The sequence below is a fragment of the Salmo salar genome, chromosome ssa15 (assembly GCF_905237065.1).
Source record: "Salmo salar chromosome ssa15, Ssal_v3.1, whole genome shotgun sequence".
Lineage (NCBI taxonomy): Eukaryota > Metazoa > Chordata > Actinopteri > Salmoniformes > Salmonidae > Salmo > Salmo salar.
The window spans coordinates 83,920,906-83,946,314 of NC_059456.1; the positions used below are offsets into that span (position 1 = coordinate 83,920,906).

A 25,409-nucleotide genomic window follows, 5' to 3' on the forward strand; every position below is an offset into this window, starting at 1 on the left:
TGGACAACGAGAGAGAGAGAAGAGAGAGAGAGAGAGAGAGAGAGAGAGAGAGAGAGAAAGAGAGAGAGAGAGAGACAGAGAGACAGAGAGGGACAGGGAGGAGGTAGGGACAGATTCTTACAAGACCCTGGTTAGTGGGGGACATGAGATGTGTGTGATTTCAGGTGTGTGTACCGATGAGAGGGATGGGAGTGATGTGCCCATGCTGTGGTGAATCATCCCCCGCTCCACTACAATAACATCACTACATAACTGTCTTTGTGTGGTTTTCATGCCAAGCAAAAATCACACCATTCCCATTAAAGGCAGGATGAGATTGTGTGCGAACACACATTCTGGTTGTTATATCTAATGAATGTTCCCAGCTGTGCGATCGTAACATTATCATTAAGTAGCATTCCATCCGTTAATGTTTTAATGCTAATGGGGTGTTGCTACTGGCAGATTTTCACAATGTATTCACAATGAGAGAATTTTGTGTGCGTGTGTCGGCAGGTAGCCTAGTGGTTAAGAGCGTGGGGCCAGTTACCGAAAGGTTACTGGTTGGAATCCCGAGGCGACTAGGTGAAAAATCGGCTGATGTGCCCTTGAGCAAGGCACTTAAGCCTAACTGCTCCTGTAAGTTGCTCTGGATAAGAGCGCCTGCTAAATTAATAAAATGTAAATGTTTGCGTGTGACAAACTCACCCCTAATTTTCTTACGCTGCCCCGTGGTTTAGGAACGGGCCGGCTGGATTTGGTCTCGATGACCTCTGTCCCAGGTCCTGCTGGGATGCCCTGGTGCTGTTTGGTCCTCTGGGCCTGGAGAGCCAGCTGATAGGCCACCTCAAAAGCTTGTCCCAGTGTCAGGATAATCTCATAGGTCAGGTTCTACCAGAGGGGGAGGAGAGAGAATCCTGCTCAGTATTCTACTCCTCAGTAGGGTTGGGGGAAAGCAGAAACATCCGGTTCTCAGGGATACAGTATGTTCAACCTAGCTTCCTTTTCCCCTGAAAAACGGATGTGGGGACCCCGCTCGGGTGTTTCTTTTACACCTGCTATGTTAAGTTACATGTCAACAGACAGACAGACCTGGTCCTGAATATAATGCTGCTGCATCACTCTACAGCAGACTGAGTCTTAGTCATTATGAAAGTAAACACAGGCATACGGTGCATCTATAATTCCTAGGTAAGACAAGTCAGGGGCTAAGTATGTACAGTATTTAAAAGCATACACATTGAGTGGATGAGACACAACAAGCCACAATCTCAGCTCAGCTCAGTCTCCTCCAAAGACCCAGGAGAGATGCTCAGTCATACAATGGCATCGAATACTTTACTCTAAAGTTGATTTGCCTGTGCAACTTTGTAAACAGACTTAACTCAATGGCAGAGAAAGCAGTCAGGTAGAGAGGAAGTGTAGCGAGAGCAAGCAGTTCCCCCCTGACTGCAAACACATGCTACTGCAACCCACTGAGGCTGGAGCTGCACCACATTAAAACACTCAGATTCTACATAGTGGAAAGGTGCAGCTGAAGGTGAACATGCACTTGGGACCAGAGACAAACACATTGGGTGGGGTCCATGTGTGTATTTATTTGTACACCCAAAAAGCCCTGGATTTGTTTTGCATTGAGAAAGATGGATTTTAATGGCTTCCTCTGATACTCTTTGTCGCTGACACATAGAGCACCATGGGAAGCTCAACCCAGTCCAGTGAGACACCACCTGATTGGCTCTGTTAAACATATTCTTGTAAAGTTAAGTAACAAAACAACTCCAGCTTGAGAAAAACAGAAGGCTGATTATTAGTCTCTGTCTCCGAGGAACTTTCTCTTTGTTTATTTCCTTTGATCTGGGATCCGTCCCATTGTGTGGGCTGGTGAAAAATGAGCCTGTGGCGTCCGATAGCAGCCTGGTCAATACTGTTTAAAAGCTCTGATCACATCTCCGGCTATTACACCCCCCCACCTCACCTCATCTCAGATAGTCATCAGCCTACTGCATTACCCCTGAGGCCATTCAGTTCACAGCCCTATTGAGTACAACACAAGCCACAGGGCCAACAGCAGACCTCTCAGAAAGGTGAACTGTCCTTATGTTAGGTCCTGATCTGGCTATGCCAAATGGCTGTGGGCTACACTAGTTCATTTAGCAGACAAGATTTGCTTAGAATTCCGTGGCATTATGATTTGAAAAAAGGCATGAGCTCTGCTTTGTTCTTTGCACAGGATTCACTGTTTATTGCCTTAAGCTGGGCATCATTCACAAGTGATAATATACAATTCACAAGTGATAGGCTAATATTGTCACTCATCAGACTATTCTTAATTTAATCTTGTCTTTACATATACTGAATAATATACGTGTGAAATTTGGTTTGATTTCGAATGGACCATTATCATGCACCTGTCTCGAAACAGAAGTGGAAAAAATACATGTCATCTATGCACTTAAATAGCAAAAGGATGGTTCATTTTCATGCCAGCCTGGTGGGCTATACTCCTGTTGTAAATAGAACCAAACGTGCTTAATATTAGGAAAGTTGAGAAATAAATATAGTAGGCCTAGCCTATGGAAAGCTGATGCGATCCTCCTCTTTTTAATAGAGGCCATCACTCTGTTTTCTCATGCAATTGCATAGCGTATAGAAATGTTGCACAACATGAGCTCATGGGCTCTCATGAAGTGTTTGATTAGATGTTCGATTACATTTGCAATGATGTCAGAGTGATTAGCGGGACAATAGAGTGCTGAATACCAGGCGGTTAGCAAGTTTGGTAGGCTACTAATGACTAGCAGCAGCATCAGAGCTTGGAGAAGCCTAATTACTGTGGCTAAACGTTTATGTGGAATTTGACTGCCATCATGAGCCGTGACCACCAGTGTGGCGGTAATACGGTCACCGTCACGGGCCAATTTTGTCTTGAGCAGATGGTTTGTGGCCAGAACATACTTCAAACCTTGATTACATATGATCAAATATGCCTCTCTATTTATGCGTGGGAATACTTGGGACAGATTTTCTAAATTAAAATCACTTTGAGCTGAATTCCTGGTGATTTTACAGTCCTTAATGTCCAACATAATTTTTTTAAAGTACCCCCCAAAACAATTCACTCAGAAAACATGGTTGCCCGCCTATTGGGGAACCCTGGTTTAGACAAACGATCAGTTCTCAGGAGGAACGGTGTGGTGGAGGTTGGCAGTTTAGTGATGGCCACATAGCGCCATGACAGTTGGAAAAAGGCAATCAAGCGTTGCTGAAGTGTGAAACCTCACAGGTAGATAAGCTGGTCTAGAGAGTAAAGATAACAGAGATGCTGTGTTGCTGCCAATCAGAGTCACATCTCCTCTGAGGATTAAAAAAGGTGGCTGGGAAAGAACCAACATGAGGACAGAGGAGAGGACATCACAGACCATTCTGTATGGACCTGCATCTACAGCTGAAAGATATTTGTATATGTACTGTGGCAATATCATGTCTTAGTTTGGACATATTCTGAAACGAATGCGATAGTATAACGTACAATGAAGTCAAGTCACGTCACTGCACGCTGGAGTGATTGGGTTAGAGTGGGATGATTGTTTAGGCATGTATTCTCACCACGTCCACTGTGCTGAACACATGGCAGTAGTGGTGGTTGGTCTGCAGGTCCTTGGTGATGTAGGCAAACGTGCACAGATCCTCTGGGTCCTGGGCCGCACACGAGATGTTCCGGATCTCATGCTCAGCTATGATGTTCTGTATGGGAGGAGAGTCCAACAAGACACTACAATAAGTATACTGTATGTATAGTCACAGAGACATCAATAAATATCACATTCACATCTCCATTATGAAAGAACATGTCAAAATGTTCTTAATTGCAATGGCGACACAGAAGTTTCTACCCTTGTGACCCCTCAAAAAAGGCCTATCGGTCATGTCTATGATACACTTAACAGACACACTTAACAGACAGGGGTGACATTTAGTATGAAGGAGGGAGAGGGTGGGGCTGGATCAATGTGATGCTGGGCAGCCTCTTCCTCCCCTGGTGTCTAGTCTCCCTGGCTGGGACAGGTGTGTGTGTGTGTGTGTGTGTGTGTGTGTGTGTGTGTGTGTGTGTGTGTGTGTGTGTGTGTGTGTGTGTGTGTTCTAGTTTTCAGATATCGCCGTATGGTCAGGTCCAAGGTGAAAAAGGGGCACCCAGCCAACCAACCTTATTGGCTGCGTCAATGAACTTCACCCCTTTGTATGTGATGGAGAGGACGATGGTGGGGACCTTCCTCATCTGCTCTGTCGACCTCTGGGGGAGAGAGGGAGAGAGAGAGAGAGAGAGAGAGGAGGAAATTAGTCTGGGTCCTTTCAGCAGAGATAGAGAATGATGTCTCTCTAAACATGAAGAGACTAGAGTAGTAGTTAAAGGCATGACCTACCCTCATTTTGGCACAGGCGTCCTGGGTGGACTCTGTCCCACGTAGCTCCTTAATGAGCATAGATCCCAGGTACTGGATTTTGAGTGAGAGAGTGTGAGAGTGAGAGAGAGAGACAGAGAAACATTAATATAGTAGTACATAGAGTGGGAGACCATATATATTAATGAAAGCCATTAGTGAGTTACTGCAGGAAAAGGTGTCCCTTACATTGGCTTCATAGTCACAGGACTCAAAGATGAGCTTCTCAGGCTGGTGGTGCCAGTTTTGTACAGGGGTGTAAGGGGCTGCCAGGCTGGGGGGTCGCAGGGTCAGACGGGGCTCCCGATGCCGCTCCTCATACCTCTCATGTGAGCGGTGTCTTCCACTTCGGGGCCGGTGGGGGTCCACATCGTAAGCTGGGTCAGGCCCCTTCCTCCTCCCAGGCTCCCCCAACGGCAGGAGGGGGTCCATGGAACGACCCGCGTAGGAGTCCATGTGACTGATGGGAGAGGAGGTCTGTGATACCAGGTCCTGACACCTGATCTGGGACAGGCGGGGGGGCTTGACAGGAGGTTCCTCATAGGGCCTTTCTGCCAGCGAGGCGATGATGCGTTTTCTGTGTCCCAGCAGGGTGATTTTCAGTACCTGGAAGATACAAAACAGTCCTAACCGCTGAACAAACCCCAACACACATTTCAAGTTAAGTCCACAGTAACTCATCGAGCATATTGCCATTTCAATATATTTACTATTAAAAAATGAAATGACTATTTCAAAATGTGCTCTCTCAAAGTAGATTTCAGAGAGACACACTCACGTTGACAATCTCCAGCTCCCACAGGTTCTTGACACAGTCGAGGCTGCGGTATCCGCTGGACAGGAAGTTGTGGAGGTACTCCTGCAGGCCCAGGAGGTCCAGCCAGGAGGTGAGAGAGATGCTGCCGTCACAGCCCAGGGCCTTCACCTGCAGGGGGAGACAGTCACACACTGATCACTCCACTCCCCACATAGTCAGGGCTGATGACACTCGCTAGAGCTACTTCATGGGGCCGTAGGGGAACTCATTAAAGTCAGGAGTTTGGAGAGACTAGGCTCACCTTTGGCAGGGACCGAGCTGCATGCAGGATCTTCCTCCGATGTCCTGGGTCAGTGATGCCTATCTCGCTCAGGTCCTGTTCCTCCATCACATTACTGCCCTGTAACAGACAGAGGACAGGTTGGGTTAAAATGACATCACAGTGACCATACTAACATGGCTTCAATGTTGCCGTAACAGGCTTAGCTGTTTAAACTGGACAGTAATTCAATGGAGGTGGTTTTCTCATATTTTCAATAGAAATCTAACACAGCATTTTAGTGTTAAAAGGCTAACCAGACCCAGACAAAGACACACCCACGTGGTTGGTTAGTGAGCTGCCTCCCCTAATGCTGCCATTGCAAAAATAAGGGGTCCATTTCTTTGGAGTGTCAAGCACTTCTCCCTTCTCCCATAGAGAGAACATACAGCTGACTACAGCACTGAAATGAATGTCAATAAATCACTCTAGTAAATGTAATTTAAGTGGATGAGAGAGGAAAGGGGAGGGAGGGGGACAAGCACCAGGGAGCATGAGCAAGGGTCAAACCTTGCTCATGCGGCAGGTAGCCTAGTGGTTAGAGCGTTGGGCCAGTAACCGAAAGGTTTCTAGGTCGAATCCCCAAACTGACAAGGTAAAGAATCTGTCGTTCTGCCCCTGAATAAGGCAGTTAACCCACTGTTCCTAGGCCGTCATTGTAAATAAGAATTTGTTCTTAACTGAATTGCCTAGTTAAATAAAGGTTAAAAAAAACTAAACAAAAGATCTACAGTTCCACACAATACCATCTCCAAGGCTGAGACAGCCAGCGGGAGCAACAGGTGGCTAATCAATGGATCAATCAGGGAACTTCAGGAGGGGGACAGGGAGGAGCAAGGTGGGAAGAGCTGAGTCCTACTGAGTCGACAACCGCAGGCAGCACTAAATGACTTTGACCACAAAGGAAGGTTAGCCTCCCTCCACCGAGTGTCATTCATCAGGGTCACTCGATGGGTCCTTCCGTGGGCCTGACGTGGTCAAATGAAAGAGGAATTACTAGCCATTACTCAAATGACCAACTAGCTAGAAGTCTGCTTGTGTATGAGCATTGTAGACTTGGAAGGTGCTGCTGGCACACACTTAGTAGAAAAGTGTGTGAAGCTCCATGGACCCTGCAACAGTGTTGTGCATGAGCCCTGTCAGTGGGGTGGAGGTTCAGGAGCTGACAAGCTGCTTTCCTGCAAGGGCAAAGGGCGTGAGATGGAGCTGGATAGGAGGGAGGGGGCATCAGTGTGTTACACAGCGTAATCTATACAGGGGTGAAATGAGGACTGTGGCTCAGCCATGGCAGATACCCAGGGATTTTGTGTGTGTGTGTGTGTGTGTGTGTGTGTGTGTGTGTGTGTGTGTGTGTGTGTGTGTGTGTGTGTGTGTGTGTGTGTGTGTGTGTGTACTTTCTTTTGGCTCTACTGTATTAACCTGAGCATTCGGGTATTTTCCACTCTGTTAGGATTATGTATGTGTTTATGGGAAGAGGGTAGATACAGAGAGAGAGATTCACAGAGAGAGAGAGAGAGAGAGATTCACACAGACAGAGAGAGACAGACAGAGAGAGACAGAGAGAGAGAGAGAGAGAGAGAGAGAGAGAGAGAGAGAGAGAGAGAGAGAGAGAGAGAGAGAGAGAGAGATAGGAGTGTCAGTGGGCAATCAGACCACAGCAAATTCACAGTCAACTTGAACAGAGCCATACTCAATCATGAGGCATCAAAGCCAAAGGAACTGAGTAATATTAAGAAATGCTATAGATTGAAGGAATGTAGTTTGGAAACTTACCAAACAACAGTTAAGCAACAACAAATTAAATTCCTTTTAGACAACTTCCTGGACAAAACGTTCCACTGTAATAGTGAAGGTGTAAACTTGACAGTATAAAATCTTAACAGTATATTTGACCTCTCAGCTTCCCTATCAAATCTAAAAATCTCAAATAGATAACCGAAGAAAATGAACAACAATGACAAATGGTTTGATGAAGAATGCAAAAATCTAATAAAGAAATTGAGAAACCTGTCCATCCAAAAACATAGAGACCCGGAAAACCTGAGTCTACGCCTTCACTGTGGTGAATCACTAAAACAATACAGAAATACAATATCAAAAAGAAGGAACAGCACGTCAGAAATCAGCTCAATGTAATTGAAGAATCCATAGACTCTAACCACTTCTGGTAAAATTGGAAAACACTAAACAAACAACACGAAGAATTATCTATCCAAAATGGAGATGTATGGGTAAACCACTTCTCCAATCTTTTTGTCACTATAACAAAGAACTAACAGCAAAAACATACACATGATCAAATACAAATCTTAGACTCAACTATTAAAGACTACCAGAAGCCACTGGATTCTCCAATTATCTTGAATGAGCTACAGGCCAAAATAAAAACCCTCCAACCCAAAAAGGCCTGTGGTGTTGATGGTGTCCTCAATGAAATGATCAAATATACAGACAACAAATTCCAATGGGCTATACTAAAACTCTTTAACATCATCCTTAGCTCTGGCACCTTCCCCAATATTTGCAACCAAGGACTGATCACCCCAATCCACAAAAGTGGAGACAAATTTGACCCCAATAACTACTGTGGGATATGCATCAACAGCAACCTTGGGAAAATCCTCTGCATTATCATTAACAGCAGACTCGTACATTTCCTCAGTGAAAACAATGTACTGAGCAAATGGCAAATTGACTTTTAACCAAATTATCATACGACAGACCACGTATTCACCCTGCACACCCTAATTGACAAACAAACAAACCAAAACAAAGGCAAAGCCTTCTCATACTTTGTTGATTTCAAAAAAGCCTTTGACTCAATTTGGCTTGAGGGTCTGCTATACAATTGATGGAAAGTGGTGTGCGGTTAAAATAGTAAAAAACAAACATTTCTTCCCACAGGGCCATGGGGTGAGACAGGGATGCAGCTTAACCCCCACCCTCTTCAACATATATATCAACGAATTGGCGAGGGCACTAGAAAAACCTGCAGAACCCGGCCTCACCCTACTAGAATCTGAAGTCAAATGTCTACTGATGATCTGGTGCTTCTGTCACCAACCAAGGAGGGCCTACAGCAGCACCTAGATATTCTGCACAGATTCTCTCAGACCTGGGCCCTGACAGTAAATCTCAGTAAGGCCAAAATAATAGTGTTCCAAAAAAAGGTCCAGTCACCAGGACCACAAATACAAATTCCATCTAGACACTGTTGCCCTTGAACACACAAAAAAACTATACATACCTTAGCTGTGGTGCTGATGTTTAGGCCAACTTCCACAAAGCTGTGAACGATCTGAGACCCAAGGCAAGAAGGGCATTCTATGCCATCAAAAGGAACATAAAATTCGACATACCAATTAGGATCTGGCTAAAAGCACTTGAATCAGTTATAGAGCACATTGCCCTTTATGGTTGTGAGGTCTGGGGTCCGCTCACCAACCAAGAACTCACAAAATGGGACAAACACCAAATTGAGAATCTGCATGCAGAATTCTGCAAAAATATCCTCCGTGTTCAACGTAGAACACCAAATAATGCACGCAGAGCAGAATTAGGCCGATACCCGCTAACTATCAAAATCCAGAAAAGAGGAGTTCAATTCTACAACCACTCAAAAGGAAGCGATTCCCAAACCTTCCATAACAAAGCCATCACCTACAGAGAGATGAACCTGGAAAAGAGTGCCCTAAGCAAGCTGGTCCTGGGGCTCTGTTCACAAACACAACCCACAGAGCCCCAGTACAGCAACACAATAAAACCCAACCAAATCATGAGAAAACAAAAGATAATTACTTAACACATTGGAAATAATTAACAAAAAAACAGAGCAAATTAGAATGCTATTTGGCCCTAAACAGAGAGTAGACAGTGGCAGAATACCTGACCACTGTGACTGACCAAAACCTAAAGAAAGCTTTGACTATGTACAGACTCAGTGTGCATAGCCTTGCTATTGAGAAAGGCAGACCTGGCTGTCAAGAGAAGACAGGCTATGTGCACACTGCCCACAAAATAAGGTGGAAACTGAGCTGCACTTCCTAACCTCCTGCCCAATGTATGACCATATTAGAGAGACATATTTCCCTCAGATTACACAGATCCACAAAAAATCTGAAAACAAACCCCGATTTTGATAAACTCCCATATCTACTGGGTGAAATACCAGTGTGCCATCACAGCAGCAAGATTTGTGACCTGTTGCCACAAGAAAAGGTCAACCAGTGAAGAACAAACACCATTATAAATACAACCCATATTTATGCTTATTTATTTTCCCTTTTGTACTTTAACCATTTGTACATCGTTACAACACTGTATATATACACATAATGACATTTGTAATGTCTTTATTCTTTTGGAACTTCTGTGAGTGTAATGTTTACTGTTAATATTTATTGTTTATATCACTTTTGTATATTATCTACTTCACTTGCTTTGACAATGTAAACATATGTTTCCCATGCCAGTAAAGCCCCTTGAATTGAAATGAGATACAGAGATACAGAGCGAGAGAGATAGAGATACAGAGCGAGAGAGATAGAGATACAGAGCAAGATAAATACAGAGAGAGAGAGATACACACAGAGAGATGCACACAGACAGAGAAAGATACAGACAGAGAGAGAGACACACACAGAGCGAGTGAGAGATACACACACAAGAGAGAGAGGTACACAGAGAGACACACACAGAGAGAGAGAGAGAGAGAGAGAGAGAGAGAGAGAGACACAAAGATACAGAGAGAGAGAGAGAGAGAGAGACAGAGAGAGACAGAGAGCGACAGAGAGAGAGAGCGAGAGAGAGAGCGAGAGCGCGAGATACAGAGAGAGCGAGATACAGAGAGAGCGATACAGAGAAAGAGATACAGAAAGAGAGAGATACAGAGAAAGAGAGAGTTACAGAGAAAGAGAGAGATACAGAGAAATGAGAAGAGGAAATAAAACATTGAGACAAAGGCTCATTGTGTTTCCTTTATTCCTCTAATAACTCATAGTGGAATGACAGCTCTGGGGACTTCTACACTCACACCTTATCAGATCACTTCATTCATCTCTCCAGCTGATGATTTAGAGCTGAACAATACAATGATGAGGGGAATGAAGCCAGAGTACAGCTGCCCACATTTTCTTGGAGTGTTTAGAGTTTGGAGCACAGATGGTACTACTGCTGCTGGTGCAGATGAGGCTATAGCTGATCAATGGCTCTTTCTGTGTATGGAATACTAACGGGGGAGTAGCTACCATTCACATCAGCCCCATCCATCCGTCAGCACCAGGATTCAATTACGTTACGCAACAGGTATATCAAAAGACCACTATGGAACACATACTGCTACATTTTTACTGCTGGGCCGGGCTGGGGAGTCAGTGAGAGGTACGAGGCAACATGGTGCAAGGCACCGGTAAATTATACAAATCAGTATATTTTCCCAATCAGGCCATCATATGAGGATCCAAGATGTAAAGGGGAGTTATTCAACAGTGTAGTAGCATTCATAAGACATTCATAAGGTTTTTCTCTATTGGAGACTATGTTTGGAAGATTTAGTGTCCTTCACTAATGGCGTCAGAGGCTGCCGTCCATGTCGACAGAGTGATTTCCAGGACCAACACAGACACACATACTGTAGATCCCTCATCGCTGGCTGACTGCATCTCTCTGATCCTGACACTCACACTAAACGCCTTCTGACAACCCCCCACATCTACACCAGTTACCACAGAGACTAGAGAAGGGCCCTTGCCTCAATGACAAAGGAAACTTGAAATGGATTATCCAATTTCTGATGAAAGGCAATTGAGTGGAGGAAATTCTCTAACTGTCTGATATGAGACAAAATGCAACATTCACCCCAACCTATCCCTGCTGTATAAGCGTTCATTGGTCAACCCACCAAGGCCACAAACTGCAAGAGAACATGTGATACAGTCTTAATCAGACTCCGACGACTGGGAACTCTGGGAGAATCTCTCATGGACTTTGACCTCTTTGCAGAATATAGTGAGAATACATTACATAGAGCTGACTACAGCACCAAGGACTGAAGGGGACATGCTCAGTCTGGAAAACGACTGGTGCAGACAGTCTTGTGCCATGAGCCTGGGGGACTGAGGCAGTTAGCCTGGCTAATGGATCATACCCACCTATGTTATGCCAACCGAAGAAAAAAGTGAGTGGCGGGCTGGAGGGGGTGTGTGTGTAGATTGTGAAAATGTTTTGACAAATGGACCTCAATCAAGAAATTCCCTTCCAACTTAAAGCTAGTCCTTTTTAAATGGCTCAACGCACACAACAATGTAAAAATCTATTAGGTCCTTCCTCCGCTATCTCTGAGTTTACCGGGCGCGGAAGTTAGTCTGTCCTCTCTCTGTAATTTATTCTCACTATAACTCACACACACCACTGCCTCAGATGAATAGGTAATGGAAATATTATTCCCATTAGAGGCTGTGGTGTGTTCATTACGTGACTACTTTGAGCCAAACCAAACAGAATAGAAGAGAGAGACTGGACTGTGAGGATCACACAGGCTGGCGTATTAACAGAGGAAGGACTGGCTGGCTGCTCCTCTCCTCTAATATTGCTCATTGGCATCATTGTGATGTTTGATTACAAGCCGAGCAGCAGTCTGAGCCTCTTCCCTGGGCAATCATTACCGCCACTGTGTGCCTGCGACTTCTCCGCTGATCTCAGAGACTTCAAGGAAATACATTTTCCCTGGCTGCCTTGATGAACACACACTCTACTGCTGTGAAGTCTCACCAACAGAGCGGGAGCCTCAACGAAGATAAGAGATGTTGTGAATGCTAACTCAGTCTCGTTTCTATCACAGTACCGCCTGCCACTAGTAGGATGCTTTTGAAGTTAGAGTAGTCATTTATGTAGAAGGAAGAGATGTCAGTTTCTTGCGACAGGCATTACCAGTCCAGCTGACCGCGTGCAGAGTACAGATGGATGCTTGCTTCTTCCACTCGTTCTCTCTCTGGGTCAATATAGATTCAAGTTTCAATGTCACGTGCACAAATACAGTGAAATGTCTTTCTTGCCAGCTCCAAACACAACAATGCACTAATCAATATCAATGTAGCACAAAAAAAATACAAAGGTAGAAACACAAGAGAAATACAAATAAAAGGAACATGAGAAAGTAAGAAGCTATATACAGGGTCAGTTTCAATACCATATTTACAATGTGCAGGGATCCTGGAGTGATAGAGGTAGATATGTATGGGGGTAAGGTGACTACGCAACAGGATATAAGATAAACAGAGTAGCAGCAGATAAATTAAGATTGTATGTGAGTGTGTGTGCGTAGAGTCAGTATAAATGTGTATGCATGTTATGTGTGTGTTGGCGTGTCAGTGTGCAGAGTCCTGTGAGTGTGCATAGAGGCAGTGCAAAGATCAAAATAAATACAAGGGTCAACTCAGATGGTCTGTGTAGACATTCTGTTAGCTATTTAGCAGTCTTATGGCTTGGGGATAGAAACTGTTAAGGAGCCTGTTGGTGTCAGACTTGATGCACCGTTACCGCTTGCCGTGTGGCAGCAGAGAGAACAGTCTATGGCTTGGGTGGCTGGAGTTTAACAATTTTCTGGGCCTTCCTTTCACACCCACTGATATTGAGGTCCTGGATGGCAGGGAGCTTGGCCCCAGTGATGTACTGGGCTGTCCGCTCCACCCTCTGTAGCGCCATGCGATCGAGGACGGTGCTGTTGCCATACCAAGCAGTGATGCAACCAGACAAGATGCTCTCAATGGCGCAGCTGTAGAACTTTTGGAAAATTTGAGGGCTCGTGCCAAACTTTTTCAACCTCCTGAGGAGGAAGAGGTGCTGTCTTGCCTTCTCCACGATCAGCTCCTTGGTCTTACTGATGTTGAGGGAGAGGTTGTTGTCCCTGCACCACACTGCCAGGTCATGGACCTCCTCCCTGTAGGCTGTCTCATCATCGCCGATGATCAGGCCTACCACCGTCATGTCATCAGCAAACTTGATGATAGTGTTGGAGTCGTGCATAGCCACGCAGTCATGGGTGAACAGGGAGTACAGGAGGGGACTAAGCATACACGCCTGTGGGGCGCCCGTGTTGAGGGTCAGCATGGCGGATGTGATGTTGCCTACCCTAACTACGTAGGGTCAGCTCGTCAGAAAGTCCAAGATCCAGTTGCAGAGGGAGGTGTTCAGTCCCAGGGTCCTGAGCTTGGTGATGAGCTTGGAGGGGACAATGGTGTTGAACGCTGAGCTGTAGTCAATGAACAGCATTTTCACATAGGTACAGTATCTTATCTAGGTGGGTGAGGGCAGTGTGGAGAGCAATTGAGATTGTGTCATCTATGGATCTGTTGGGGCGGTTTGCAAATTGGAGTGGGTATAGGGTGTCTGAAATGGTGGAGTTAGCGTGTGCCATAACCAGCCTCTCAAAACACCTCATGATTACGGATGTCTGTGCTCCAGGGCGGTAGTCATTGTGACATGAAGCCTTCGAGTTCTTAGGAACAGGGATGATGGTGGTCAACTGTAGGGATTTCAGACTGGGACAAGGAAAGGTTGAAAATGACTGAATATGCCTGTGCATGCTCTGAGAATGCGCCCTGGAATACCATCCAGCCCCACGGCCTTGCGAGCCTAAGAGAGCGAGATCACCTGGATCGGTGGGGGCCCTCACGCACGGTTCTTATTGTCGAAGCGTGCATCAAATGTGTTGAGTTCGTTTGGTAGATCACGGCTGGGTCTTCCTTTGTAATCCTTAATGGACTGTAGACCCTGCCACATGCGTTGGGCGTCAGAGCCTGTGTAATAGGATTCCAATTTATTCCTACATTGTCCTTTTGCTCGTTTGATGACTCTGCGGAGGTCATAGTGGGACTCCTTGTACTTGTTCCGGTCCTCAGCCATAGCATCAGGGTGGTCTGCGATGGCCCCATGTGTGGTAGCCCTGTCATTTATTTTAGTGCCAATCTGTTTTAATCCAGAGTTTTTGATTGGGAAAGCAGCGAACCTTCACTGTGGGGACAACGTCGCAGATGCATTTCCTTATGATGCCAGTGACGAAGGTGGTTAGCTTGTTGATGTTATCGGCAGAGTCTCAGAACATTATTTTATTTTATATTTTATTTTAATTTTTTACCTTTATTTAACTAGGCAAGTCAGTTAAGAACAAATTCTTATTTACAATGACGGCCTAGGAACAGTGGGTTAACTGCCTTGTTCAGGGGCAGAACGACAGATTTGTACTTTGCCAGCTCGGGGATTCGATCTGGCAAACTTTCGGTTACTAGTCCAACGCTCTAACCACTAGGCTACGCTGCTGCCCCATATTCCAATCAGTGTTAGCAAAGCATAATCTCTGATTCTGATGATCATTTCTCAACAGAAGCGAGTCACGGGTTCTTCCTGTTTGAGGAAGCAGGAATACGGAGTCATGATCTGATATAGAAACACATCTCATCATTTTTTTAAAGGGCTTTCCTTCACTCGTATCCGACAACACAATCACTGTTATCGTATTGATCTGGTGCTGGGAGCAGCTCGAGGGCCAAGGAGAGATCACAGTACTCAGACTGCTGGAATAAATTGAGTTTAATTAGGAAACTTAAAGGCAGCTCTGTACAACATACATTAAGACACAACACTGACTCCCCCCAAAACCATGGGTAAAATCTTCAGATGGGTTGCTCTCAGATAGCCATCATTTAATTTCACATGCATTTTTGTGCAGTCAATATGAATTGAAGATGGGGGGAAACTGATTAAAATGTATTTTAATTATTTTCTGACAGCAGACTCTTTGAGCAGCTGAACCTAAAAGCTGAGAGTTGTCAGGTAGCTGGAATAGAGGTCTTAATCACACACAAAAAAAAATGTGTGTGTGGAGTCTGTTTTTGTACCCCATTGACAGACATGTGGCAGAGTGACTTAGTGCTGTGAAAGTTTATTAATGAGAAGGGTATATGAGGAGCTTATGCAGCTTTCAAAACCTACTGGTAATGGACCAGGAGATTAATATAAAGGGGTTCAGCTGTCTGGTAAGCACAGTTTTAATTACTTTTGGCAAGGACCATCATCTTCCTTCCAAATTCGGCAACAGATATAGGTCCAGTACAGTTGGCACGAGCAGATAGATATTCTCTCTCTCTCCCTCTCTCCCTCCCTCTCTCTCCCTCCCTCTCTCCCTCCCTCCCTCCCTCCCTCCCTCCCTGATGATTTGTGCACATCCGATATTCATAGCGCATAGGGAGGGATGTAGAGTCACTGGTGCTTAGCATGCCTGGCACTTGTTGTAGGCCCAGTGCTGTCACATCCCTGGGCCAAAATATTACACTTGTTTCTATGTGTCTCAAGCTGGAAATGCTTGATCGATTACAAACCAGTCCACGCACATTTGAAAGACTGTACAGATTCCTGTGGGTGTTTTGGGGGGGGTTGGGGATCTGGAACAAATTGAGAACTCTAAAAAGGTCACCATTTACTGAAATATCTGACAAGAAGAAATGCTACAAAAAGGTTACTGCTTTTATCCAAATCCCTGGGAAAAGCAGGTGGTATCTGAGCCTAATAAAGAGGTAGAAAATTGGCAGTGCCATCCTTTGGAGAGGATTGAGGGAAAGAGGAGGGAGAGAATGAAGGGAGAGGGAGATCAGAGCTTCACGTCAGAGCATTTAACACAGGTACTGATGTGAAAGAGAGAGACAGTTAGCCTTTCCCAACCCCATGTCCTTCTCGCAAGCTCCAGAATCTAGACACTCTATACAAACTTGTCTGTCTGTGCGTTAGAATTTCAAAAGGCTGATCATGGATTGTGCAGAAACCCAGAGAAATAAACCAATCAGGAGGTGAGAGAAAATGTAAACGACTCAGCCCTTTAAAATCCCACTGGAGAATGATCTGCAATTCGCTGGCGTATGCAGAGTATGCACCCATGATGTAGTAGTTCATTAAAGATAATCATAGCAGGTGCATTTTCATGTAGCGTATCCACTCTGACACAGCTGGTCCATTCAGCCATTAAACCAAAGTGGCAGTATAGACAAGGCCAGGGGCAGGTCAGGATCATAAACCCAGGCCAAGCTGCTCCTGGTCAGGCTGCTGTCTCCAAGGTTCTGTTGAAGCCACGGGTGACTTTTTTTCCAAAGTACACCGCAAAGCTGGAAAATACATCAGATTGGCGTTAATTAAACACAAAGTCTAGTTAGTGTCTGTTGTACAAGGGTACATCTAAACCACTGAGGGAGGATACAAACACATCTGGAGTATTTCTCTTGTCTTTTCCGGTGTCCTGTGTGAATTTAAATATGCTCTCTCTAATTCTCTCTTTCTCCTTCTTTCTTTCTCTCTCTCGGAGGACCTGAGCCCTAGGACCATGCCTCAGGACTACCTGGCTTGATGACTCCTTGCTGTCCCCAGTTCACCTGGCCGTGCTGCTGCTCCAGTTCCAACTGTTCTGCCTGCGGCTATGGAACCCTGACCTGTTCACCGGACGTTCTACCTGTCCCAGACCTGCTGTCCCAGACCTGCTGGAACCCTGACCTGTTCACCGGACGTGCTACCTGTCCCAGACCTGCTGTTTTCAACTCTCTAGAGACAGCAGGAGCGGTAGAGATACTCTCAAAGATCGGCTATGAAAAAGCCAATTGACACTTACTCTTGTGTTACTGACTTGTTGCACCCTAGACAACTACTATGATTATTATTATTTGACCATGCTGGTCATTTATGAACATTTGAACATCTTGGCCATGTGCTGTTATAATCTCCACCCGACACAGCCAGAAGAGGACTGGCCACCCCTCATAGCCTGGTTCCTCTCTAGGTTTCTTCCTAGGTTTTGGCCTTTCTAGGGAGTTTTTCCTAGGCACCGTGCTTCTACACCTGCATTGCTTGCTGTTTGGGGTTTTAGGCTGGGTTTCTGTACAGCACTTTGAGATATCAGCCGATGTAAGAAGGGCTATATAAATAAATTTGATTTGAAATTTGATTTCATTCAGCACCTGTGACTGTAGATATTTTAAGGGAAGTAGCCTCTAAATATTCTCTCACAAGCCCACACACACACACAGACGAACACAGGCACTAACTCTTTTGAGAGGTGAATGTTTCAGGGAAGGTGGGTGTGTGTAGGATAGAGCGTTAAGCCTAGGTGAGGAGGGACATCTTCATTCTGACACAACATGGCTCTCTAATTTACAGCTCCCGGCCCAACGGCCTACTCTTCTGCCTGGCCAGCAGGGACCTCCATCCTCTCCTCCATCAATCATTACTGAAGCTGCTAAAAACCAACATGGCTGGAAAACAACAACGCAGCACATCGGGGGCTGGATAACCCTTGTCAGCCTGGTAACACCACAATAACAGCAACCCACCGGTTATTGGCATACAGTTCAATTATGGTGAGGCAGCAGCTGGTACTCAGGCAGTCAACTGATTGTGAGTGAAAGAATGTGAGACTGTGGAAGTGTTGGCTGAGTAGCTGTAAGGTGAGAGTTAGGCACAATGGGGCTCCCAACAGTAATAATGGCATCAAACACATAACTGCTGACAGCTGCGTGATAACACTGGATAAGAGCGTCTGCTAAATGACGTAAATGTAAAATGTAAATGTGTTGGACTTGTGAACAGGCTGAATAGGTTTTGTGTGTACTGTGCAGCTTTCTGTTCGGCACAGAGCCTAGATACCTCGAGTGTTAAGCCTTTCCTTGTCCCCCTCGCTCAACCCTGACTTGGGTTGCAAAGCTACCAATAATTTACCAAAGTTACAGGAATTTTCTGTAATTTTGGTAATTAACAGAAAATCTATGGCAATCTATCATAACTTTGGTAATGTATAATTGAATAACTTAAAAAAATATATATTCATATATAGTATTCATTGTTTATGTCTCCATATTGTCCATGAGTTTCTAGTAGATAAACCATATGGTTCAATAGAAAATAGCCTAATTAATGAAAAAATCTTAACAATGGCATTATTTTCTATTAACTCTGCAACTCTTCCAACTATTGACTTATTTCGCAACTGCCCCCAGTTTGATGCCAAAACATTGACAACAAATACATATTGACATAGTGAAATAAATAAAAGTGTGTATAAAAAATAATGGTATTCACGGAGTTGATGGTTTATATTTAGGATAATGTTTTACCGCTTTGTCAATGTATGTTTTACTTAAAATCATGTTATTTCATTATTTCAAATATTTTACTTGTGATACGGCCACACAGTGGGCTAGAGATAATTACAGACACCTGTGATAATCTCAAGTACCCAAAAGGGCCACTAGATGTCTTGTGATAGATTATATAAAATCCTTGAAAGATATCAAAATTATGGTAGTTTACTGGTAAAGTTTCCAGTAATATACCCTCTGGTAGTTTACTGGTAAAGTTTCCAGTAATATACCCTTTGAAACTCTAACTGCTCCATCTGCAGTGCTGTGGTGTGCTCTTGGCTGCGGCTCTTTATTAATCACTGCACTTTCCTTGGAAATATTTAACAGTAATTTATTCACAGCAGTTGTGACTGACTGTCAGTGTGTGTGTGTGTGTGTGTGTTAGAAACAGTGTGAGAGAGAGGGAGAGGGAGCCTAGGGGGTTCACTGGTATTTTCATCTTTAAACGCTTTCGTTAATTTCGTTTACAGAGTAATTTAGTAAACAGGAACATCACATTAAGGGGATTCGATGCCAATGTCACCAACCATGTGAACATCATCTAATCAGACAGCCACTGAGAGGGGGGGACCCAATACGTCAACCTCCAAGCATCAAACCAACCAACTGCTACAGTCCTGTCAGAAGGGCAATGCTAAAAGGTGACCTTTCCAATGAGATGATGCATGCATGCCTCAACACTGTACAGCACATGTAATCTGAGCAGGGAATTTGATTAACTGTATTCAATTACCCAATGAGGAAAATTGCATGGAATATTTGGTGACATCACATACATAAACACCCTTTTCAATTCTTTTCAACATAAAGCTTAAATCATGAAACACAATGATGCAATCAATCATGCAATGTAGGCTTTAACCTGTGTGAATGAAGAAACGGCAATTCTTCAAAAAGTTCCTGACGTGAATGAGATTTCTGACAAAGACATCACACGAGGAAGGACAGGACCCCTTGAGGACCTGTGTCTTATTGCACAGAGGAGAATCAGGAATGTGTGATTGAATGAAAGGGGGAGGCAGGGATCTCAGGGGGGATTCAGTAAATTGGAATTTACAGGGAAAGCTAATGGGATCTGCTAAGGCTAATGGATGGCTGCATCGATACTTGATTAATACCCACTGAAGGAAGAAGAGGAGACTGACTCTCTGAGGTCTGACTGACTTTGAAAGGAGGTAGGCTGGCAGAACAAAATAATAGACAGAGTTCCAGAAGATGAGAGAAAGAGGCAGTGAGATAGGAAGGCGGGGGTGAGACAGCCCCAGATTAGCCCCCAAAGGAGTGAGAGGTAGGTACAATTTAAGAGGATAAGGAGAGAGCGAGAGAGAGACAGCGAGAGAGGAAGGAGGGGTGTGTTTGTGTGTGTGTGTGAGATTGACTCACCATGTAGTGCAGGTCGTCAAAGCCATTGAGCAGCAGCTTGCTCTCGTACTGCGGCAGCCCCACGTGTTCCAGCCAGTCTCCCACTGGCTGGTCCAGCAGCCGCCCAGCCGCCCCACCTGCAGACAGAGGGAAGCGCTTGAGCAGGGAGAAGCCTTTGAGCCGGTAGCAGCGGCACTCCGACGACGACACATGGCACTGCCACATCATCCTGGGCCAGCAGAACCGAGCGCACCAGCACCACGAGGGCAGGGGAGACAGCGTGACGGTGGCACCACGAGGGCAGGCGGTGGCTCCCGCACAACAGCGGGGGCCAAACCACTTTCACCTGGGATCGAGTTAAAGACCACTGGGTCTCAGGGGGCGAGGGACTTCTGGTCCCCTCTCCTAGTTAACACCTAGAGTGCTCTGTCCACTCTGCTCTGGTTACCAGCTCAAAACAGAAATAATTCAACAGGGTCGAGAACAGCCACACATGTAACACTGTCAATGGTCCATATACTAGATTTTATTTACACAAGATGAGTTCCCTTGAAACAGGAAATAGGCTATTCTGTCTAAAGTTGCAAGCTTGCTGATTCCTCCTCGCGCTAATTTTCTCCAGTTGTTAATGAGGGAGAGGATCTCTGAAACGAGAGAGAAGCATATCACAGCAGTTGGGGGGTTTGTCTCCCAGTGAAAAGTTCTTTAGAACTCGCACGGAGCAGCAGGAGACGAATGATTAAGACAGTTCATCCGTGGCCCATCCCAGTTTCTCACCACTTCTCCACACGGTCAGCAGATCACACTCGCGCGCGCGCGCGCACACACACACACACACACACACACACACACACACACACACACACACACACACACACACACACACACACACACACACACACACACACACACACACACACACACACACACACACACACACACACACACACACACACACACACACACACACACACACACCAGGCAGGAGTCTCCCACCTGATTTACATGTGTGAATCAGGAAACCCAGCGTGGCAGAGAGGAACGACAGACAGCGGTGATAATTGAAAACAGAGTGACAGTAATTAGCTTTAGATGGCTATGATGAATCGATCAAGGTTTCTAGCTGTGCTTAGAATTAACTCAATGTCTACATGTGACTCCTGAAACAGAAAACACTAGAGTGGGATGGGTAAGTGCTGAGATGGGGCATTCACTCTGGACCTGTAAACAATTTAATCTAATACATGAAGTAACTAATTCTGATCAAAGCTAACTCAAAACATGCACTTTTGAGTTAATCCTAACGATTTAGGCTGTAAATGGTCACAAGCTTGCATGACTTGGGATCATCATCACTCATTTAACTCAAAGCTGAATATTAGAACTTTCCAGCAAAAATAATCTGTCCCCCTGTGCAGCCATCTGCCATCACCACTCAAACAGTTGGTCTAGTATCCTTCAAATGAACTGCAAATCATTTCAATATTTAAATAGGGCACTCACTGCTTCCAGGCCAATCTTGAGAATCAATTATTTCTGTGCCAAAATTATGTTATAGATACAGTAGATTTAAGTCATCAACACAGAGATATCTAATGCAAAACAATCTATATTACAATCAATGTTGTTAACCTATAGAAACGCTACTACAACCCCTGATCCTGTCCTGTCAGAGTGTACTACAACCCCTGATCCTGTCCTGTCAGAGTGTACTACAACCCCTGATCCTGTCCTGTCAGAGTGTACCCAGAGTTCTGATCCTGTCCTGTCAGAGTTCTGATCCTGTCATTCTACACAGAACATACTGTACACACACACACACACACGTTAGTCCTCACAGCACACACACACACTTCAGTCCTGTCCACAGCCAGTACACTTCAGATTAGGAACAAATCTAGCAAGTATCCAGAGTCCACTACTTCATGCGGCTTTTAAGACCAGGTGCAAGTCTCCAGGTTAAACTCCTATGCTTCCGGCATGAAGCTTTGAGACCGCAGCTCTTCAGGCACACAGTCTGTTTGTCACTCCTCGAGTCTAACGGCACGCAGCTCTCTTCTGCTTTAACTCACATACACCACTCAAGGTGCTCATGCAAACGGACGGTGCACACACAATCCTAGAGCTGCTCGGGGTGGTGTCCTTCCATTGTCTGGACTGTTCACAGAACAACTGCCTGCAATTCCTCTCTCTCTCCCTCTCGCTCTCTCTTTCTCTCTCTCTCGCTCTCTCTTTCTCGCTCACTCTGACTTCCAACTCGCTTGCTCTTCCTCGATTACTCCCTCCTCTTCCCTTTCCCCTCCCCTCTCTCCTTCTCTCTTTCTCTGAGACACCACAGGGCTGCTGTTCATTGTCTGTGAGTGTGAGCTGCTGCCATTCCTTTCAGCTACAGGGAACCCTGTCACTGCTTTCACTTGTTCTCTGTTAGTCCCTGATCTTTTGATCACCATCTCTTTCTTTTTTCTTTCTATATCTCTCCATCTGCCAGCAGAGAAGAATAGGACAGGGTCTTGGGACAGGTTCTATAGGGACCAGCAGTGGGGAACTTCACAGCTCCGCCGCTATCTACCACCACCACCGTGGAGAAGGAATACACTGAATTCAATCAGAAGAGAGAACAGTGTCTTTTCACATGGTGTGCAACAGAAAGACAGCCTTTCTCAAAGAAGCCTTTCCTAGCAGCAGGTCCCATGAGCCCATGACAGTCAACTCATTGAGATGGCGCTAAGGGGTGTGGCTGGTGGAAAATATGCTTTAGTTGATTTAGGCTCACAGAGGAAGGTTAACAACCCAAACAGCAGGAGCGCAGCAGAAGCCGTCCAGGGCAACAGCTTTACTGCAGTGGGCTTGCCTTATTGCAAGTTTGCAAGGTAAAATGAGCTCATTCCCTGAAATACATGCCTCTTAATATTTTAACAGCTCACTCCAAATGCAGACCACAACAAACAAGCGAAAAACTGCCAGAATGCAATAACGAGATGGCCAACGGTTTTGGAACATAGCCGTCGGCTTAATGTTCAAGGCTGGTTCATCTTCCTTCTGTGACTGTAAAGAAGCAGCATGTTGTGGAGAGGAGGAGGAGGAGGAGGAGGATGGAGGCTGACAGGAATGGAGGCCATGGTTCTGGTTCACTACCACAGTCCCCTGGTCCCTGAGTGACTATCCATCAGAGCTAAAGGACAGGCCAGCTTAACAGGAGAGTAGCAGACTGTACTTTAGGCTAACATAGGTGGTATATTCAGTGCCCATAATCCTGGGACTGCACAGATACCTGTTAATATGGGTCTATAGTAAATCCAATTTACGGAAATACACTCGGTCCCTTCCAAGTTTAACCATATTGTCCTACAGCCACAAAGGAAACGAGGGCAAAACCAGCGAGTGGGGGGTACAGTGTCAGACCCCCAGTGAAGACATTTTGGCAAAAGTGGTGTACCAATCTGGGTCAGAAAACAGTGTCTGAGACAGCCTTAAACCAAGGACAGCCACAGTGTGAGCCAATGGATTCATGTCCTCACAGTAAACCTTCTACTTAGGTTACATAGAACACACTGGGAATTGTTGAAAGTCGTTTAGAACAATGGCTGATTAAACTCAACTATTAATCTACATTCAAAATATGGCCATGTCCTTCACTGGTACTAATGTCATCTCTGGTCAGCCACTATTATAACAGGTCCCTCTTGTGCTATTCAAAGAGCCAGCTGCCACCCGGATGGTACATTTGTGTGTCCGACTCAGTCATCACTAACATCAACCCATTCATCATTTCCCACATGCTCTCTGATTCCGAGGGGTTGGTGTTTAAATGCGGAAGACACATTTTGGTTGAATGCATTCAGACTAGCTATGCCCCTTCCCTCTATGCCGCCAGTGTGGGTATCATGATTCATGTATTACAGTATCTTTCAGTTCCCCGGCTGTAAGCTATTCACATGGCTCAAATGACTGGTCTCCAGGGACCATTACAAAGCCCAAACAGCATACACATGAAGTGGTGGTGGTGGGTCCACTAACAGAATGCCTAAAAGACACACACAAGCACAAATAGGATGCCAAGGCGTGAACAACAAGGCCAACTGAATTACATACTTTATTAAGACTAATGGACATGGCTTTGGAGAAAACAGAAAGCAATGAAATGGAACATTCTGGAAAAAAATGTACGGCCTAAATAGCCAGGCGTGTAATGAAAAGGTTTTACCTTATAGCACCAGGGACACATTGTTGTAATCACAGAGCACACCATTCTAACTGGGATGGAATGTATTACACAAGATGGTAAAGGACGTTAAAAATCTAGAGGAAAGAAACGATCAAATGTATTTATTCTATTTATACCCAACCACACGCAGAACTGACTATAGGAAAGATAATACAAAGCTGGACTTTGGAAAGATGGATCATGGGAGTCTTAACCAGAAAGAGAGAGTTTCAATAGTAGACCAGGGAAATAAAAGTTGACATCAGGTTGGGATGTTCTTAAATGAAAGTGACAGGGGAAATGTAACCTGTACCATGTTCACCAAGCAGAGTAAGTGGATGCATTGCATATGCTATGATAATACTGCATGATAAGTTACGTAAAATGCTTTGGTTCAGGGGACTGTCATCTTACAGTACCTGGGGTAGCGAACTGCTGGTCTCTGGAGAAATCAATGCCTGCGCCAATCAGCGTCATGATCTTCTCAATCTGAGGAGAGGAACAGAGCAGAGTGTCAGAGGGAAAGACAAGATGGCTGCCACACCTCTCACCACCAAGGGGACAAGAGTTACCCACATGCATTGAATCCCACACTGCAGTACAGTAACCCTAAATGAACCCTTAAATAATGTAGAATCTCACTGACCAGATTTGTCTGAGACCTGGGGGCTGTGAGAAGAGAATGGGCTAACCAATACATAGAAATGTTATTAAGAATTGATCAAAAATGACTACACATCTGAGGTTCATGTTACAACTTCATTTTTAGAGGGACTGCAGGGTAGTCTAATTCATTTAATTTCAACATTTCTTTCTTCTGAGCCTTAGCCGCCTGCAGTCAAAACATTGTAACAATGTAGCTAGGCTCGATATTACAGCAGCAGCCAGTGAGCCATTCTTACATTAATTCATTTACAGTACCTGATGTCAAACTGAATCAGACTTCAACAGGAAAGAACACACATTTGGTTAGAGAAAAAGAACTGGGGCTGCATATGATGTAGCTATTATTTCCCTACTTCAGGGACCTCTATGTTTCCTTATTTCTCCTTTCTAAATATACGACAGAAATATGGCAATCGATCCAAACCCATGAGGACTTGTTATTGATTATACCCCAACGAAGCATGCCTCTAACACATACAGAACACTCCTCCCCCATCTCATCCATCTA

At 45.0% G+C, this 25,409-nt stretch overlaps 1 protein-coding gene across 10 annotated transcripts in view; it reads right to left on the bottom strand.

Moving 5' to 3' along the window:
• LOC106572349 (ankyrin repeat and SAM domain-containing protein 1A) overlaps positions 1–25,409 on the bottom strand; it is a 118,621-nt gene that overhangs the window by 5,217 nt on the left and 87,995 nt on the right. For 9 of the 10 annotated variants that reach the window (XM_045696171.1, XM_014146404.2, XM_014146400.2 and 6 more), the window contains 9 exons: positions 24,655–24,724; positions 20,053–20,168; positions 5,480–5,578; positions 5,200–5,346; positions 4,611–5,027; positions 4,404–4,475; positions 4,187–4,273; positions 3,589–3,726; positions 688–870 (listed from right to left, as the gene is read on the bottom strand). In XM_045696171.1, the coding sequence (XP_045552127.1) occupies positions 688–870; positions 3,589–3,726; positions 4,187–4,273; positions 4,404–4,475; positions 4,611–5,027; positions 5,200–5,346; positions 5,480–5,578; positions 20,053–20,168; positions 24,655–24,724 (1,329 nt within the window). Of the gene's footprint in view, positions 1–687; positions 871–3,588; positions 3,727–4,186; positions 4,274–4,403; positions 4,476–4,610; positions 5,028–5,199; positions 5,347–5,479; positions 5,579–20,052; positions 20,869–24,654; positions 24,725–25,409 lie in introns of those variants that run through there. The other variant, XM_014146405.2, reaches the window with a different exon arrangement.